The sequence below is a fragment of the Herpailurus yagouaroundi genome, unplaced genomic scaffold (genome assembly GCF_014898765.1).
Source record: "Herpailurus yagouaroundi ecotype Mexico unplaced genomic scaffold, PumYag 196, whole genome shotgun sequence".
In the NCBI taxonomy this organism is placed as follows: domain Eukaryota; kingdom Metazoa; phylum Chordata; class Mammalia; order Carnivora; family Felidae; genus Herpailurus; species Herpailurus yagouaroundi.
Window position 1 is genome coordinate 25950935 of NW_024412427.1, and position 19323 is coordinate 25970257.

At 39.5% G+C, this 19323-nt stretch overlaps 1 protein-coding gene across 11 annotated transcripts in view; it reads left to right on the plus strand.

Annotated features, from left to right (window-relative positions):
- Positions 1-17731, plus strand: part of NDUFAF5 (NADH:ubiquinone oxidoreductase complex assembly factor 5) — a 26253-nt gene extending 8522 nt beyond the window's left edge. For 4 of the 11 annotated variants that reach the window (XM_040447726.1, XM_040447731.1, XM_040447733.1 and 1 more), the window contains 6 exons: positions 1045-1084; positions 4533-4730; positions 9605-9665; positions 16923-17006; positions 17359-17441; positions 17616-17731. In XM_040447726.1, the coding sequence (XP_040303660.1) occupies positions 1045-1084; positions 4533-4730; positions 9605-9665; positions 16923-17006; positions 17359-17441; positions 17616-17708 (559 nt within the window). In that variant the 3' untranslated portion in view covers positions 17709-17731. Of the gene's footprint in view, positions 1-1044; positions 1085-4532; positions 4731-9604; positions 9666-13854; positions 13916-14630; positions 14728-16911; positions 17007-17358; positions 17442-17615 lie in introns of those variants that run through there. The other 7 variants (XR_005782145.1, XM_040447735.1, XR_005782146.1 and 4 more) reach the window with 7 other exon arrangements.
- Positions 17732-19323: the final 1592 nt, after the last annotated feature.

The window sequence follows — 19323 nt, forward strand, 5'->3', positions numbered from 1 at the left end:
TTTTTTTTTTTTTTTTTTTTTTTTTTTTTTTTTTTTTTTCAGTAATCTCTGTACCTACTGGGGGGCTTGAACTCACAGATGCTCCACCAACTGAGCCAGCCGGGTGCCCCCAAAATAAAATATTCTTACTTCCCCTGTCTTGTTTTATAGTCATATTTTCTTTCAAAGATTCAACATGCTCTTCATGTCAGCACAGCCCTTTTGATAGCTGTTTTTAGGGTGACCAGTCACCCAAGACTTTGCCAGTGTTAACACTGGAAAGGCTTATGTCCCAGGAATCTCTCAGCCCGAAACAAATTGGGAGAGTTGCATGCACTCTTACTGTTTTCTTCAGTGAGTTTATAATCTCTTCCCTGCTTCTTAAGATATGCTAAACAAATTTAGAAAAGTATTTGCATTCTATCATGAAATGAAAAATATTACAGAGAATGTTGGTCTAAGGAAAACAGCCCTGGGCAGGGAGTCTGAATGTGAGTTTTAGCTCCTCTGCTTGCTGTTTGCAAGTGCCTAATTCCATTGCTTTCAGTTTCCCCATAAGTATGATAGACCTTATGATATGGTATGACCTTCTTAATTTTTAAAGTATCTAATAATTGTTAGACAACATTATGAAAGATAAATGTGAGCTTAACACAGTATGGTTTGAAATGGGCATTCAGTGCTATCCTGGAAGTCAGCATAAGAGGATACCACCTTAGTCAAGACAGTGTGGCCATACTCTACAGAGACTGATTCTTGCCGCCACATATCACCACACACTGGGAGATGGTGAATAGAGGCAAAAGAAAATGGAAGAGATTTCCTAAATTAAGTTTTAAATACTTTATAGTATTATAGTACTGTCACATTTTCTAGTGTGACAGAAGGAAGGTTTTCCCCTGGGAATATTCTTTGCTTTAAAACTTATATGAAAATAATCAGTGAATTTTGATATGCAGTTTCAGACTTCAAAATTAACACCTTTTGTTGTGGCTTTTCTTTATATGAGTGATAATTACACTAATTATATGAATTAAGCTAAAGCAAATATGTTTTCATATTTAGTTTACACTGGGTGAATGACCTTCCTAGAGCACTTGAACAGGTAAGAAACTTTTTTTTTTTTTTCAACGTTTATTTATTTTTGGGACAGAGAGAGACAGAGCATGAACGGGGGAGGGGCAGAGAGAGAGGGAGACACAGAATCGGAAACAGGCTCCAGGCTCTGAGCCATCAGCCCAGAGCCCGATGCGGGGCTCGAACTCACGGACCGCGAGATCGTGACCTGGCTGAAGTCAGACGCTTAACCGACTGCGCCACCCAGGCGCCCCGAACAGGTAAGAAACTTAATGTTGACTCCAATAGGCTGTGTTATTATTAGAAACTTCTAAATATTTCTGTTTTTACTAGAAACTTCCAGATGTTTTCCATTTTATACTTCTGATGATTGGAAATGAAAGTAAATCAAGTATTTATTATCTTCTATGGGCCAAATACACCTGATGCCCTTTGGCATATTGAGAAGTACATTGCGTGAGCACCTGGGTGTCTCAGTCGGTTCAGCATCTGACTTTTGATTTCTGCTTAGGTTGTGATCTTGCCGTTCGTGAAATCAAGCCCCATGTCGGGCTCTGGGCTGACAGCGCAGAGCCTGCTTGGGATTCTCTCTGTCTCTCTCTCTCTGTCTCTCTGTCTCTCTCTCTCTCTCCCCTCTCCCCTGCTCATGCTGTCTCTCAGAATAGAATGAAATGAGATGAGATGAGATGAGATGAGATGAGATGAGATGAGATGAAATGAAGAAGTACATTGGGTGACTCCCCCCTGCCTAGGAATTCAATGAATCTAATTATGAAATGTTTTAAATATTTACAAAAGCTTATATATTGTCCAAAATAACTGAATAGTATTGACATCACATTGATATAAGACATTTTCTGTGTGGGTTCCTTTTAATTGTCTGTAAGTTTTTTCTGTGGGTAGGAACCTATTTGTTTTTATTTATATCTTCCCTACACCTTACACTTAGATAGTGTGAGGTACATTTGTTGCTTGGCATTTATCAGTGAACTGGTGAGTAAAGAGCATTGTGTTCAGAGGAGGGAAATCACTGGGCCATGGAGTAGCCGAGGAAAGTTTCAGGAAGAGGGACTTACTTGAGCAGGGCCTTGGAGCATAGGTCAGATTTGGGGTGGGAAGGCAGAATCACAGGATGGGGGGAGGTAGAACAGCCTCATGAGGATGAAAGGACAGAGAGGGAGCCTTTTTGGAGATTAGTTTAGTACTGGGAAATGAGGTATGTTGGGACCAAATTTAGGAAGACTTGGGTAACAGATTAAGGAATTTAGAGTTCATTCCTTATGCAGTTCAGAGCCACTGGAGAATTTTGAAGAGGAAAGTAACATAATTAAAAGGCTGATGGGCAGGATAACTTCCATATCGTAAGCACATACTGTTTGCCAGTCACTGTACCTTGTTTTATATGTGTTAAATAAATAACTCTGTAAGATGTTTTCATTTTGCTAGTTGGAAAACTGATGCCAGAAGTTGGTTCAATTAAAGAGGCTTCTTCTGTCATCCAGGCATGAGAGAAACTAAAGCTAGGTGGCAGTAGCAGGAATTAACAGGAATAGAGACTATTTGGGACTCCTGTAAAGGAGGAGTCAACTATCTGGCTGGTTGTATCTGAAGATCCAACCTTAAAATTTTGAATCTGGATGCCTGGGAAAATGATTAGTAAAAGTAGGGGAAGGATTGGTAATGATCAGATAAAGAGAATAGAAAATAGTAATTGACAGAAATAGGCAGTTGGAGAGGGGAGTGGGTTTGAGAATAAGTGTTATGTATTTGTTGGTTGTGTTGGGAGGGTGAGTGCCAAGAGACACATGTCCATGGCACAGGCAGATGAAAATGAGTTTAGCACATTTCTGGGAAGATGTCCAGTCTAAAGATAGTGATTGGGAAGTCATCCTTGTGAAATCCATGGGAATTGATAAGCCCTCTGAAGTAGAGAGAAGCTGCAGGGAGCTGAGGAGGGAATCTTTGATACTTGCTAGGCGACAAGAGAAGGAAGCAACACCAAAGGGGCAGAGGGTAAGAAAGCAAAGATTTTACAGTTGGTTTACTTGTATACTGTTTTGTAATTGTTTCATGATATATTAAATATAAATTTAAGATGGGTACTTTGATTAGCAGAGCCTACTGTGATTTTTGGGTTTACTTCAGAATCAACCCTTTCCTGTAATGTTCCTCATTGTTGAGAATAGAGTCAAATCTATTTATGGATGGTAATTCTAAGAGTCAGTGAGTAAACATTTGTGGTTCTGGAATCCATTCCAACCACTGTTTTGCTTAAGTTATCAATTAAAAGTTGTTTTTGTTTCAAAGCTGGAAAATGAGTTAGTTACTTCTCATTACAGGAAACTAATATTTGACTAGGTTAATGTTGTGAATCATAAAACTTTCTGTTTAAATTAGCTTTTTTGCATAATAGGCTATTCCAACTTAGTGGTTTAAAACAACAGTTTACTTAGTTCATGTTCTGGTGGGCTGGGAATTTGGATTGGCCTTAGTTAGGAAATACTTCTGGGTCTGGCCAGGCTTACGCATGTGTCTGTGATCAGCTGCTAGATTGTCCTGAAGCTGGCTGGTCAAGAATGGCCATAGCTGGAATGCCTGACTGAGATCTGCTCCTCCTATCTCTTATCCCTTACCAGGCTAGCTCATTCAGGCTTGTTTATGACATGGTGGCAGCACAGGGAATCCTGTAAGGCCATCTCAGACCTTGGTGTGACACTGGCACACTGTCAGTTGCACTACATTCTTTTGGCCACAGCAAGTCATGAGGCTGTCCCAGATTCAGGGAGAGGGGAAATAGACTTTGTCTTTTGATGGGAGTTGTTACAAAGTGACATTTAAAGGGCACAGATAGAGGTTTGTGATTTTTGCAATCTATTGCACTTTAAACTTTTTTTCTTTCAGTATTTTTCTGATTATAAAAGTAACTGTGGGGTGCCTGAGTGGTTCAGTCGGTTAAGTATCCAACTCTTGATTTCGTCTCAGGTCATGATCTTACAGTTTGTGGAACCGACCCTGAGTCAGGCTCTGTACTGACAGCACTGAGCCTGCTTAGGATTCTCCCCTTCTCTTTCTGTTCCTCTCCCACATGTGTGCTCACTCACGTGCTCTCTCTCTGAAAATAAGTAAATAAACTTAAAATAGTTACAAAAGTAATATATGTCTATTAGAAAAGTTGAAAACATAGAACATATTTTGTAGGTATTAATGCTATCAACTAATTATTAATATCAATAGGTATTAATACTACCAATAAATTATTGTCTATCTTTACAGTAATATTATACTACAGTGCTTCTCTGACCTGGATGCCTTAGATATTATTTATTAACTTTTCTGATTATTTGACAAAATAAGAATGGTAATCGTAAAAATATTGATTCAGACACCACGTATTTATTCTTTTAACGTATTTTTATCCTTTTAATAATTTTTTGTATAAAATTTTGAGTAGTTTTGTTGTCTTGTGTTTATTACAGATTCATTATGTTTTAAAACCAGATGGAGTGTTTATTGGTGCAATGTTTGGAGGCGACACACTCTATGAACTTCGGTGTTCGTTACAGTTAGCAGAAACAGAAAGGGAAGGAGGATTTTCTCCACATGTTTCTCCTTTCACTGCTGTCAATGACCTAGGACATCTGCTTGGGAGAGCTGGCTTTAATACACTGACTGTGGTAACTATCAAGAGAGTTGATTAATTCTCATTAACCCATTAATCACACAGTTCAGAAAGAACTTCTCATCTTAAAGATAGAAAATTATAGGTATTGATGGTATTATGGAAAGGTTTTGGCATTTTTTTCTCTTTTTAAATTTAGTTTATATAAACATATCTTGACTGACACAGGTACAAACATAAAATTTTTAGTACTTGTTACCTGAATAAATAAAATAGCTCAAAAAAACCCGAACCTCAGTTAACAAGGAGGTTATTTTCTAAGACCTGTTATTCCAGTGCATTAGAATCTTCAGATCTAGAGTAACGTGTAATATGAGGGAACATTTTAGGTGATTGGGAAAAGGGGAGGTACAGGAGCACTTACAGTGTTGCATCTCCCACTAGCCCTCAACTGAAATAGTGCCACACAAGGCAGAAATGAAGGTATCTTTATTCATGATCCAGGGTAGAGAATGTAGGAAAGGGGGCTGCACTCCATTAGGGCTGGAGAGATCTGGAAAGAGGACCTGTAGGCTGTTAGAAGAAATATGGAGTCAGCACAGTACAGTGATGCTACAGGGCATTGGTGTCTGACAGTTATAATTTGGTTCCTTACTTTGCCCTGTTACTAGGTAGGGGAATCGGGGTGGGGGGTTACTTCACGTCTCTGAACATTCATTATTTTTTTAAAAATTCAAATGTTTCTCACCTGAGGTTGGATGTTAGTATTAAGATAAAGGGTGTGAAGTGCCTTGACCATAGTAGATGCTAAGTAAATATTTGCTCCTGCCTTCCTGTCTCCCCACCCATACTCCTTGCACTTTGCCATCCTAGGCTTCCAACTAGGAGTCATGTGGAAAGACAGTGGTTGCCCCCTTCCAGATCCTTTCATTAGCAGAGTCATTCTAAAGGATGTCATTGCTGCCTCCAGATATCGGTTGAGTACACTTGTTATGATTTTCCTAACTGCTCAGGTCTAGACACATCTCTTTCCTGGAGGAAATAGGAATTTCTTGACAAAGATTTCTCATTGATGATAGATTTAAGATTGAAATAACTGTTTAAGGAGATTTAATGTGAATATTTTTCATAAAATCAACCAACGAGAAATAGATTGCCCTGTCCTTCCTTGTTTTGGTAGAAAGCATGGGGCATTAGACCAGTAGGGTCTCTGAAGTTGGAAAGGCTCTTCAAGGGAAGGGAAGAGACAGTACATTAGGAAATGACAGCAACTTTCAGGATTTCACAGCTGTACAGCTGTGTCTTATGTAAAATGTTAATGGCCTGAGTCAGAAGATACTGCATTCTGAGATGTTGGCAGCTGGAAATGGGATAGCTCTGCCTCATGTGAGGGTTCTGCTTTGTAATTAAAGCAAACACTGGCAATTGTACATAGAGGGATCACTGTATATTTTTTAATTATATAAGTAGTAATACATACATTTTAAACATTAAACTGTACAGATAAAGTGATAGTCTGTCATTTGCCCTTAATCTCCCAAATCTTAGCTCTCTCCTGAGAGTAACAGTTTTCAAAATTTTGGGCCTAGGACCTCGCTACACACTTAAAATTATTGAGGACCTTAGAGAGTTTTTGTTATGTGGGTTATATCTATCAATATTAACCATATTAGAAATGGAAACTGAATTTTGGTATTTAATAATATGTTTAAAACTAACAATAGTCTGCCTATTATATGTTATCATAAATAACTTGTGTTTTGTTGGGGGAGAAAGAAACTATTTTCCCAAAGAAAATAAATTAGAAGAATATCATTGCTTTTCATTTTTACAAATTTCTTTAACGTATGGCATGATGAAAGAGCACTAGATTCTCATGTCTCCTTCTGCAGTCATGAGACTGTCTATTAGAATATCACATATCATGTAACCTATGAAGAATCTGTTGTACTCGTGAGAGGCTGAGAGGTGAAAAAGCCAAATAGCATCTTAGTATTATTTTAAGAATAATTCTGACTTTGTGGGCCCCCAAAAGTGTGCTGCCTTGTGGTTTTGTATGGTTGTAAAGTAGATTGTGTATTTTAGAAAGATTTCTACCAGAAATGTTTAACCTAACATTAAAGCATTTAAAATCCTACACTTCTGTTAATTGTGAAATCTATTATGGAAATACCCTCTATATTCTTCTCTGAAAAATGAGCTGAATAATTCAAACACTAAGATAATACAAAATACTGGTGTGGAATCTTCTTTATGGTTTATAAAATTAAGAGAGTTGCTGATTTAATAATAAATCTATCCAAATTTGTTCCTTGAGAAACATACACCGTCTCTAATGTGCTGTATTAACATTATATCATAATTCATTTTCTAAAAATCCCATCCCCAAAGCTTTTATATATAATCAGCTACACAGTTTTATATTGCATACAACATTAGGCATATTATTTTTACACTGTGATGGATTTTTATTTTCAAGTTAAATCAGTATTGCCTGTTTACCTTTATATGACTTTCTTAGTGAATTATTTTCAGAGTTAGTTGACATTCTGAATGAGGCTCATTTCCTTTTAGAGTTGCCAGTTTAATATATTATAATAATATATTAGGAGAAAACTACAGATATGGTCCATCTTAATTTGAATAAGGACTTTGACAAAGCTATTGTATTCTTTTGATGGAGATGGAGATAATGCTTTTAGTTTCATTGAAAGATTGTTTTCAAAGGATATTGCTTAATGGCTAGGTATCACGCTGGAAGGAATTTTTTTTTTAATCTTATGATCTCATAAAATAGTTTCTAAATGTAGAAAAAGATAGAGAAGAAATTGACTACCCAGAGATGGTGTTATTAAAAAGTGCACATACAACATGATCATGCATATGTTAGCAAGAAAAAGGAAGTAAAAAAATGTATAGATAAAGAGAATGAGATAAACACAGCAGGTCTAACGTGGAGAGAAGTCTCCTTTTCCTGACTTCAGATACTTGGTCACTCACCCCAAAGATGATTTTTGTTGTCTTGTATACACTTTCAGAACAATTTTTCATCATAGGCCACAATACAATTATGTCATTTAAACCTACATATACAACCATATGTACACCCTGTTGGGGCACCTGGGTGGCTCATTTGGTTAAGCGTCCGGCTTTAGGTCAGGTCATGATCTCACAGTTTTTTGAGTTCAAGCCCTGCGTCGGGCTCTGTGCTAACAGCTCAGAGCCTGGAGTGTACTTCAGATTCTGTGTCTCCCCCTCTCTCTCTGCCTCTCCCCTACTCGCCCTTTCTTTCTCAAAAATAAATAAACATTAAAAAAAAATAAAATATACACTCTGTTGCTTTTTTTCGTATAAGCACTCTTTGAGGTTTTTTAGTCAATAGTGTATCTTACGAGCTCTCCCCCTACACGTATCCACCGTATCTACCGCTTTTTTTTACCAGCTGTATAGTATTTCATCAAATAGATACAATTTATATAGCTAGTTCTCTATTGATAGACATTTAGATTGTTTCCAGTTAGTTTTTTGTTTTGTTGCTATTTCAAACAATGCTGCAGTGAATATCCTTTCACATAATCTTGGCATATCTCCAGGTTATTTTCTGGCAATGGAATTGCTGGGTCAGAGATCTGTACATTGAAATTTTGACAGATAGGGTCAAATGATTCTCTAAAAGTAACATCAATTTATATGCCCCATCAACAGTATATGTGAACCCTTGCTTGTACTTTGTTTTCTATTTCTGAGGTTAAAAAAAAATGTTCTTTTGTTTTGCATTTCTCTGGGAATTAGAGTGGATGTTTTTGATAAGTGTTCTTTTGGGCTGTGTACTTAATTCTGTGTAATGTGAAAGTCCAAAATTGGCAGGAATAATTAACACATTAAATAGAATGACAAAACACAAAAAATGACACTCCAAAGTGATTAGTGCAAATAAGTTGAAGTTTGAGATATATGCTGAGTTATGATACTAAACTTGGGGAAAAAAAAAAAGTATGAGTCCTGTATTTGGGGGCTAATTCCCAATACAGACAAACTCCTATACCTTCATGCTTACACAGATTTTTAACACAGTACAGCCCTGTGCTGATTGGGCAGCCCATCTCTATCCCATGGTTGTGCCATCTGGCTCTTGCATCTTCTGAGGTTACCACAGCAAAAGGGATGGCTTGGAAAAGGATCATTAGTTCTCTACTACCTTGCTCTCTTCTTTGACCAGAAAAAAATGTCTTTCAGGGTCTGGGAAGTATCAAGGAGCACCGGACATTTGGGGAACATCAGTACTCTCTGCCACTGTACCAGTCAGTAGTAAACTTGTGTATCAAGCTTCAGAAAGAATGGGACGTAATGTCCCAGAAGTCCATTTGAGAAATAAACTTGGTGTCAGTGGTGTGCCTGACATTCAAGTGAGCCATTGCAGTATGACTGCATTGCTAGAGGTAGATAGATTCAAGACATCTTGAGAGATGACCCTATTTGGCTTGATTCTGGTGCCACATTTTAGGAGATTGATATTGACTACGTATAGAGCAATGCAGTAAGGATGTGTAAAGATCTATAAATCTATAAATTTTGTCCAGAGGACTAACCCCTCCCCCTAAAAAATTACAATGTCCTGGAAGAGTTTTCAGAAACTTGAAGAAGGCGATGGTTTGCAGATACAAAACAGACTTTTTTTGTGTTCCCAGGGAGAGACCTGGAACCAGTTGATGGAGTGTTAGGAAAATTTCTCTTAGAATAGTGACGGATTATTCTGTAATTTGACCGTTTGATAAAACAAGCATAAACCAGATGACATCTGTGAAGAATATTGTAAAAAAAAGTTTCTGTTTACCATGAAACATTGTTCTGGGTAATTTCTATGACCTGTTTTTAAATCTGGGTTTAGTGATATATGTCAAATGAATATTCCTTTTTCTTTTTAAATAGGATACTGATGAAATTCAAGTTAACTATCCTGGGATGTTTGAATTGATGGAAGATTTACAAGGTAAGGCACTTTAAAGAATGTTTAGATTCCATTTGAGAGTCATATTTCGAGAAGAGACTCTTGACGGGCACAGGGGCTAACCACTAGGGATAGATTGGTGAGGAGAAAGGAGACTATCTTCATGGAGCTTATAAAATAAAATGGGTGAGGCAGACATCACACAACTGCCATGAAGATAAATGTTAAATTAGAATCCTGGTAAGAGCCACAAATTGGGGTGCAGAGTGCTATGATTGCCTATAAAATGATGGTGGGACTTTCTTGAAGCATACACCTGAGGCTGGTAGAGCATATCGGTGATTTTCTCCAGCAACAGTTGGCAGCCTGGATCCAGGCACAAGAAAGCGGGTAGTTGGGTTAGTGTACAGTGGGATTTGTCAAAAGGGTAAGTGCTTGTCTGAGAGAGTCAATGAAGTCTTGTCTGAGGAAGTGGTGATTGTGCTCTAGAAAATGAAGATGAGTTGGGGCGCCCGGGTGGCTCAGTCAGTTGAGCGTCCGACTTCGGCTCGGGTCATGATCTCGCGGTCTGTGAGTTCGAGCCCCGTGTCGGGCTCTGTGCTGACAGCTCAGAGCCTGGAGCCTGTTTCCGATTCTGTGTCTCCCTCTCTCTCTGCCCCTCCCCTGTTCATGCTCTGTCTCTCTGTCTCTCTCTCTCTCTCTCTGTTAAAAATAAGTAAACATTAAAAAAATTAAAAAAAAAAAAAAAAGAAAATGAAGATGAGTTAACTAGGTGGAGAGGGGCACGGCAGTGGGTCACAGGCTGGGAGAACAGCATGTACAAAGACTCTGGGGCAAGAAAGAGCATGGCAAGTACTAAAAGGGTATTTGGCTAGAGTACAGGGAATGAAAAGAGAATTAAATAATGAAATTGGTGAGTAAATGGGGGCCTTACAGTCCCTGTTGAGATGATTTGTCTTTATCTTAAAATGCCCCTTGAGGCATTTAAAAAAAATTTTTTTTTTGTTTATTTTGAGAGAGACAGCACAGCAGGGGAGGGGCAGAGACAAGGAGAGACGGAATCCCAAGCAGACTCTGTGCTGTCAGCACAGAATCTGACGTGGGGCTTGAACTCACGAACCCTGAGATCATGACCTGAGCCAAGATCAAGAGTCGGATGCTTAACCGACTAAGCCACCCAGGCACCCCGTGAGGCATTTTAATGGAAGGGAGGTAAAGGGAAGTCATGATACCAGATTTGCATTTTGAAAGAAAATGGACTGGCAGATAAACTGGTTGAGAGAGACTCATTGCTATAAAGATTATTAAGAAATGATGGTGGACGTGCCTGGGTGGCCCAGTGAGTTATGCGTCTGACTCTTGATTTTGGCTCAGTTTATGATCTCACGGTTTGTGAGATGACAGCATGGAGTCTGCTTGGGATTGTCTCTCTCCTCTCTGCCCCTCCCCCTGCTCACATGTGCTCTCTCTCTCTCTCCCCCCCTCAAAATAAATATTAAAAAAAATAGAAATGATAGTGATTTGGACTAAGGTGGTAGCAGTGGAGATTGAGAGAAGTAAATGGATTCTAGAGATAATTAGGAGGTAAATTTGACAGTCCTTGCTGATGGATTACATGTGGGTGAGTGGAGAGAGCTATTTCAAACACAACTGCTGAGTTTCTGGCTCACATAACCAGAGAGATGGTGCCCCTTCCTTGATAGAGGAAACAGTAGAAGACCAAGTATGGGCAGGGACACCTCTTAAGTTCACACGTGACTATTTTGGGTTTGAAGTGCTTGTGAAATATCTAAGAGGAGATGTCAAGTAGGTGGTTGGTGTGTGGATATGTGGTTTAGAGGAGGCAATTGCCTAGTTAAAATATGAGTCATTTGTGAATTGGTGGTATTTGAAGCACTTGCCTGGGATGAGGCCATGAAGTGAGAAGAGAACACAGCCAGATGCTGATCCCTCAGGAACCTAATGTGCAGTGACTACAGAAAAGGGACATGTCTGGACATGTTACAGATGTGATGGCAGAGGCAGAGTAATGGAGAACCATTAGTGGGGGAGTGGACTAAAATACCTTAAAGACCATGGTACTGGTGATTATTAGCAATGAAGTCACCCAGGGTCATGGCAGGATTTGGGGTACAGACAGGAGCTGAACCAGGTGCCAAACCCTCAGATTATTGAGGAGAAGGACTGGGAGTCTGACATCTGACAGCAAGCAAAAGTGGGAAAGAGGGATGGCTAAATAGTGCGGGTCTCAGCAGGGCAACGGTTTTTAACAAGTTAGAGGGGTAATGGCCTGGAGGAGGCTTTGAGGAGCAACAAGGATACAAACCCTATCTCTGCATCCCGAAATAGATAAGGTAGGTAGACATACATATCTGCCACTGAGGGTGCTTCTGGAAAACTGCTTTTCTCCAAGGAAAGCTTCAACTTGCCTAAGAAATTGTGAGCTTTGGCTTTTTATTACACAATTGGCATAGGCAGTTTTGATGAATGAGAGAAGCTAAAGCAATTAAAAACTTTTAATCTTTGAAACCAGAACTCTGCTTACCTACGGGCACTTTAATCCAGTCCTGAAAAATGAGAAGATGATTTAAGCAGGAGAATTGTAAGGATAAGTAGCTTGCAATTGTTTACAGATTTATAGTTGTTCTGACATGTTGTTGCAGTTCTCTCAGTAGTCCTCTGCTAACTAGTGTATCCCTAGATTATAAGTGAGGAATATTAGTCCCAAGGGGACACTTGTCTGTTAGTGGCAGAATTAGATGCCAGACTCTTGCTCTGGCACTCTCTTACCTGACTCTACTACTGCTTTTGTCTACCCATTTGTAACACAGTTCATTTTACCCATCATCCAGCCTCCTCTGGGAATGGGACTTCTGATGGCTTTACAAAGGGAAAGATATGTAGCCGAAAACTTACTATTAGAGTCACTCTTCATTCATTATAATTTAATACAGGGATTGGTAGCCTATAGCATGCATGCCTAAGATGACAGGGGACCAGTATAAATCACACATCCCCTCCCAAGCACTGCCCCAAGCACTTGGCTCCCCATGATGTAATCATGGGGCTCCTTCATCTCAAAGGCTTGAGTGTTGGTGGTGGGCTGATGATGTATCATTCAGACTCTAATGATAAAAATATTTCTCAAATGCAGCATTTACTTTTATTCTGCTGTATAATAAATACTGTGCTCACGATTCATTTTAAGAGAGAAGCAAGAGAGACTAGAAATTAGATGTATCAGTTGGAAAAGGTTACTGCCCACTGATTTAAAAATACAGAAGTTACTCTGTGCTGGGTGCGGTTCTGTGAGGTTTTCTGATATCCTAATTTTACAGATTGGCAAATGGAGACATTGTGAAGTTAAGTATCTTGTCTGTGGTCACACGGGATCTGGAATCCAAAGTCCAATACTGCCTACTTGATCTGCGTGCATTTTTTTTCCATTAAATCTAGCATAGTAAAATGCTCTCATCTCAACTGTATAGTTACTCATATTTTTATTCACTATCCAGACAAGGACTAGAACATTTCCAGCCCTCTCAGAAGGTTGCCCGATGCTGCTACCCAGTTGATAGTCACTGCTTCCCCCCAGAGTTTTAAATAGGTCATATATTTTGAGGACCTCTTGCCTAATATTTACCTTAAGAGGCTTTTGCCAGTGCTGCTTTAATTTTTGCTGTACAGTCTTGTACATAAATCGTATATTTTAATCTTTGAGTCTCTTATCCTTAGGAGGATTAAGAAGTATTATCCAAAGATAACTTGTAAAAGTGATATTTAACAAAGTAGATATGAACGTTAGCTGGTTGATATTATATTCATTCACTTACCATTTACTGAACATCTACCATGTGCCAGCTATTGAGTCAGTGATGAAAATACATAGTTCCTTATCTCGGGGAGCCTGTGCTCTGGTAGACACACAGATAGAGAGACAGACCTAGGCATTTAACTATAAAATGAGATCATTGTGTTTTAAAGTATGGAAAAATGGAATCCCTAAATCTGCTTAGGGAGTCAGGGGTACTTTTGTAGAAGAGACAGGAACTAAGCTAAAATGAGTTTGCCAGGAGAATGGATGGGTGGGTGCAGGTTTGGGCATTTGGGGCATTGCCTTCCAGGCCACGGAAATGGTCTGTGTAAAATGGAGATGCAAGAGGAAAACATACTTCTTTCACTTTCCTAATTAAGAAACTCCACAGTAATTCTGTTTTGCTTGAATATGTAGAATGGAGAGATGATGGGAAATGATGAAGAATAGTCCACCAGAGGCTTCTAGATTTTATCAGGTGAGCCTGGTAGTGTGTGGGGAGAATTTCATGCAGAGGAGAGACCATCAGATCAGTGTGTTAAAAAGCTCATCTTCCAGGGACGCCTGGGTGGCTCAGTCGGTTAAACGTCCAACTTCGGCTCAGGTTGTGATCTCACAGTTCACGAGTTCGAGCCCCATGTCGGGCTCTGTGCTGACAGCTCAGCGCCTGGGGACTGCTTCGGATTCTCTGTCCCCCTCTCTCTCTGCCCCTCGCCCACTCACTCTCTCTCTCTCTCTCTCTCTCTCTCTTTCTCTCTCTCAAAAATAAATAAACATTAAAAAATTTAAAAAGCTCACCCTCCAGCCTTGTGTATAAGGCATACTCTATGAGGAAGGTAAGACTAGAGCTAGCATGGTTCATCTCTCTTGTTACACATGAGAAATTAAATAACTTGCCCCAGGTGATACATTGTAAATGCTAGAGCCAGGGTTTAAGTCCAGTGTAGCAGCCTCAGATCCCAAAATCTCAACCACTCTGCCTTTAAAAGGTCAGAGGCAGCTGAGATGGGAAGGAGAGTGGTCCAGGAATGAAGGGAGGAGGTGGGGAGCTTGGGTGACTGCTTCCAGGTGTGCCGCTTTGCCTACTGGAAGATGGTGTTACCTTCAAATTTGTTTTCAGTATTTTATATTGTTGCATTTTTTTGATGGTTGTAGTATTTCTCATTTAAGCTGCTGTTATTATTAATTCACAGAAAAAAGTCCAGAATGTTGACCCAATTTTACAAAACAAGTTGTGTATCAGCTGATGAATGCATGAAAAGTTTTGGAGGCTTTCACAGTAGTTTTAAGGTAAGTTCAGTTTTTGTTGTGTTTTTTAAGACAATACTCCTAAAGCATAAAAAATTCGATTTTTATGCAAGCAGTTGAACTTAACCTTAAAAACACTGTGAGAGTCTTAAACACCTGCTTCCTGGATTTTCTGTTGTCCCAAAGCACAGAGCTGGTCAGAAGTCCCTAAAAGTGTTTCCCAGGTGGTCTACCATGACACATTGAAGTGCTAGCATTCCATTTTCAAGATGATAAAACTGAGTTTAATTAGAGTTAAGTAACTTTGCCCGAGATCCCTTAAGGCTCAAAACTGGGATGATGATCTTACAGTCTAGACTTTCTGCCTGCATCACTGAACTGCTTCCTCTAGGAGAAAGGAAGGTGGGTATGGTGGTTTACTTGTCTCGTGAGGCAGGGGGCGCTGCCCTGGAAGCAGAGTTGCTATGTTATGCAGTAGTACTCTTGAATTTCCATATCAGAACATTGTGCATAATAATGTTAGTGTCTGTAATACCAATTATTTAGAAGGCATTTTAGGATTTCTAGCATATTAAGTATTTTTCTCCTTCCTTGGCCCCTCCGTTGTAGTATATTAAGTATTTGCATTGAATAAACCTGATTTCCACTGGCATTGCCTACATATAATGTGTAAGTCACAGCACTGGGAAGGTGAACAGAAGTGAAAGCAGCACAGCCATCAGCAGCAATAGACCCTCCCAGTCCATCTCACAGTTTACCTCTGGTCACTTGATCTGGCTGATACAATGTGAGAATGTTTTTAAATTAGATTATGTAATGGGTCTATGATGTTAGCCCTAGAAGCCTTTAGAGATCATCTACAAAAGGGGCGCCTGGGTGGCGCAGTCGGTTAAGCGTCCGACTTCAGCCAGGTCACGATCTTGCAGTCCGTGAGTTCGAGCCCCGCGTCAGGCTCTGGGCTGATGGCTCAGAGCCTGGAGCCTGTTTCGATTCTGTGTCTCCCTCTCTCTCTGCCCTTCCCCCGTTCGTGCTCTGTCTCTCTCTGTCCCAAAAATAAATAAACGTTGGGGGAAAAAAAAAAAAAAAAAAAAAGAGATCATCTACAATGGCCACCTTGAAGACCCAAAGCAATTGGTCTAAGATCTTCTAGCTGCTTTGTGACGGAGTAACATCCACTTTTTGCTTCATGATGATTAATCTGTTAGTTTGTATGTTCTTCTTCACGAATTGGGGCTGTTGTACTGACAGGACACTGGACATTGCTTTTAGTATCAGAGATTCATTACTTTAAGAAATAGTAGGAACCTTTTGGGATTGGAGAGAAGAAAAAGGTTCATTTATTACAGCTGATATGTTGATTGTTTTTAATAAGGCCATTGAAAACTTGGAAGATTATTATTATTTTTAACCTTTAAAAATAACTGATATTGGGAATTTTATTGTTTTATTTTTGTGAAAGTAGAAAAACAAAAGTAAGAACTGATTTGTGATTGCATAGTATATAGAAAATAAACATGAAGGATTTTTACTTTTGAAATTTGTGTTGATTTTGTGGACTAGTTTAAAATGTGGCCTTTCAAATTAATTTTGTTTAAATATGTGCATAAAAAAATCAAATATACAGCATTAATTGTTAATGAACAGTGCAAGAATATTAATCCTAGCTTTTAGCTATCAACTTGAAGGAAAGAAATCTAAATTTTGAAACATTAAGAAAAGTGACCCTGAAAAGAATGCACATAAGTTTTTCCTACACCTCGTAGTTCTAGTACTATCTAATGAGTCTCAAAGCCCTCTCCCAAGTTTCATGGTCAGGCAGACATCTGTGGCTTAGAAGGAGTGAGCCATTGTAGCAGTCAGTGCCCTGTCCTCCTCTGAAGAGCAGCTAAAAGGGGCATAAAATGTGGCATCTTTGAATACGTACTTGCCAATTCCTGGTGACTCACATGGAGGGCCAGTTGCCTTACTCTTGCCCAGCTGGCCCGCTTTTAGACCACTGCTGGCAAGTAAAGCATGCTTATGGGGCCTTCCTCCTGAAAGTTGACTTCTTCACTGGTTTTACTATCCATAAGCTTCAAGTACTTTGTTTGGCCTTAGAGTCACTAAGAAGCCTAGCTATAGTCTGTTTTAGAGAATGGGGATGGGTATGGTGTTGGGTGAGAAGAGGTTAAATGTGTGTTGTGAGTGGCTCATGCTTTTGGCGGTATTATCTAAAACTGTCTGTAGTGTATTTTTAGGTATGGGTGAGAGTAACTGTGCTTGGAATAGAAAAGCCCTGCTGCACCGAGACACGATGCTGGCGGCTGCAGCGGTGTATGGAGGTAAGGGAGCTGAGCGTCCTTTCCCCCCGTGCCTCACTGGGGAACCCATGCCCTGCCATGTTTGCCCCTTCGAGTTGCCAGGGCTTTTTCCTTTCCTGTAAAGGCCTCATCAGATTTCTCGTCCTTCCTTTCAGAACACAGATCCTGTAGTTCCATATCCTTTTTCCAAACAGCCCTTACTGTGTTCATAACTGTCAGCTTCTCAGTGTTGAGGATTTTTCACATGAAGCATTTTCAGCATCTTCCCAGTATCCCAGTATCCATTTCTCTTTGAAGGACACGACCTTTCATTGAGCAGATTTTCTTTTCCTACTTCCATTTTTTCAGATTTTAATATTATTTGTCTTTATAGAAATGTACGGAAATGAGGATGGTTCAGTACCTGCCACGTATCAAATCTATTACATGATAGGATGGAAATACCATGATTCGCAGGTAATGTTATTAAGATAAATCACTTTTCTTAGTGGGTTCATGTTTCTATTTAGTTTCAATTTTTTATTTACAGAGGGTGGGGGATTTAAAAAAATACATGATGGCATTAAGGGATTTAATTTAGAGCTCTGTATTTATCTATTTCTAATGTCTTTAATCTTTCATTATTTTCAGGCCCAACCAGCTGAAAGAGGTTCAGCAACTGTGTCATTTGGAGAGCTGGGAAAAATAAATAATCTTATGTCACAGGAGAAAAAATCACAATAAATATTTTATCCAGTGTTAATGTAGTCCACAATTTTCATCAGAGATGGATAATTTTCACGTCTAAAATTACTACGTTTTGCAGCAGGAAGTCTATAAGTGGGGTGCCTGGGTGGCTCAGTCAGTGAATTGTCTGCCTCTCGATTTTGGCTCAGGTCATGATCTCACAGGCATGAGATTGAGCCCCACGTAGGTTCCACACTGGGTGTTGGAGCCTACTTAAGATTCTGTTTCTCTCTCCCTCTGCCCCTCTCCCCGCTCATGCTCTCTCTGGGGGGTACAGGGGAAAGCAGTCTATAAGTGATGTACTGTCAGACTTCTAGTAATTAGAATAACCTCATGCTACATCTACATGTAGTAACCATTTCAGTTTTACCTGGTTTCTGTTTTCATACGGATACTGTTACCTAGTGATTTGAGTGCCTTATTTGCAGATTCAGCCCAAAAGCAAGAAGGTATTTCTCTGAAAAGTCCACAAATCTGTTCACATATAGAAATGCCTGACTTGATGGAAAAATATTGCCCATGCTGACATTTTGTACCTTTTTCTCCTTCTGACCTTTTGTTTTTTTCCATGAGAGGGCCATAGCCATGGAGATGAGAGGAAGGACAGGTTGGTAGATTTGCTAGAGTCCTGGCTTATTTGGAATGAAAACAGTTCTTATAAATGACTGTTCTAAGAGACTTAAGCCAAAATTATTTGTCACGCTGTCATCTTTGTTGTGCAGACAGCATGGAATTATATCTCTCTCCAGAGCTATTATGTAGTATTGTACTTTAGAAAAGTGTGGCTCTTTATTGAATCTTTCCTCATTTTTTTTTTTTTTTTTTTTTTTTTTTTTAGCATCTGAATTCTAATCATTTCTTTTTCACCTTTATGGTCTTGGTAGGACCCCCAGGGTTTTACACCCCCATCCTACCTTAGGTAGGAAGAGAATGTTTTAAACAATTACAGAGGTAAGATCCCACGTGAAAGGAGCTGCACAGTGATGAAAAGTGCTGTTTGTTGTTTGCCTTTCCTTTGTCATTTAAGGCCTTTGGCACTATTATTCTAATCCAGGTCCACTGTCCCATTGTCATCTAGAAGTGATCAAAATCATTTGGAAGTAGTCAAGGTCAGATGGCTTAAAATAGGGTGAAGAAGGTGGTGATGAGGAATCAGGGAGGAGGCTGGGAAGCAAACAAGAGTGTGCCGGGGCGCCTGGATAGCTGAGTCAGTTAAGTGTCTGCTGGGCATGGAGCCTACTTCCAATAAATTTTTTAAAAATAAAATAAGAATAAATAATATAAAATAAAAATAAAATAGTACCGACTTCCATTCCTCCAACTTGAGATAGGATGTAGTGCTGTGGAACAGCTGAGCAGGTGTGTTAAAACTTCATCCTCACTGTGAAATGCCAGGTGGTGGCACTTGGTTGTTTATTTATCATTTATGTTGAAATAAACCCAGCAGAAACAGGTCTGTGTCAGTTCACATGGATGAGGCACAAAACTCACCATACTAAAAAAAAAAAAGAAAGAAAGAGAAAAAAGTGCTGAGTCTGCATCACCATCAGTTGAGAGCCATTTGCTGTCCTTTTCGTTTAACCAGGCACCACCCCAGCCGCCTCCTCTTCAG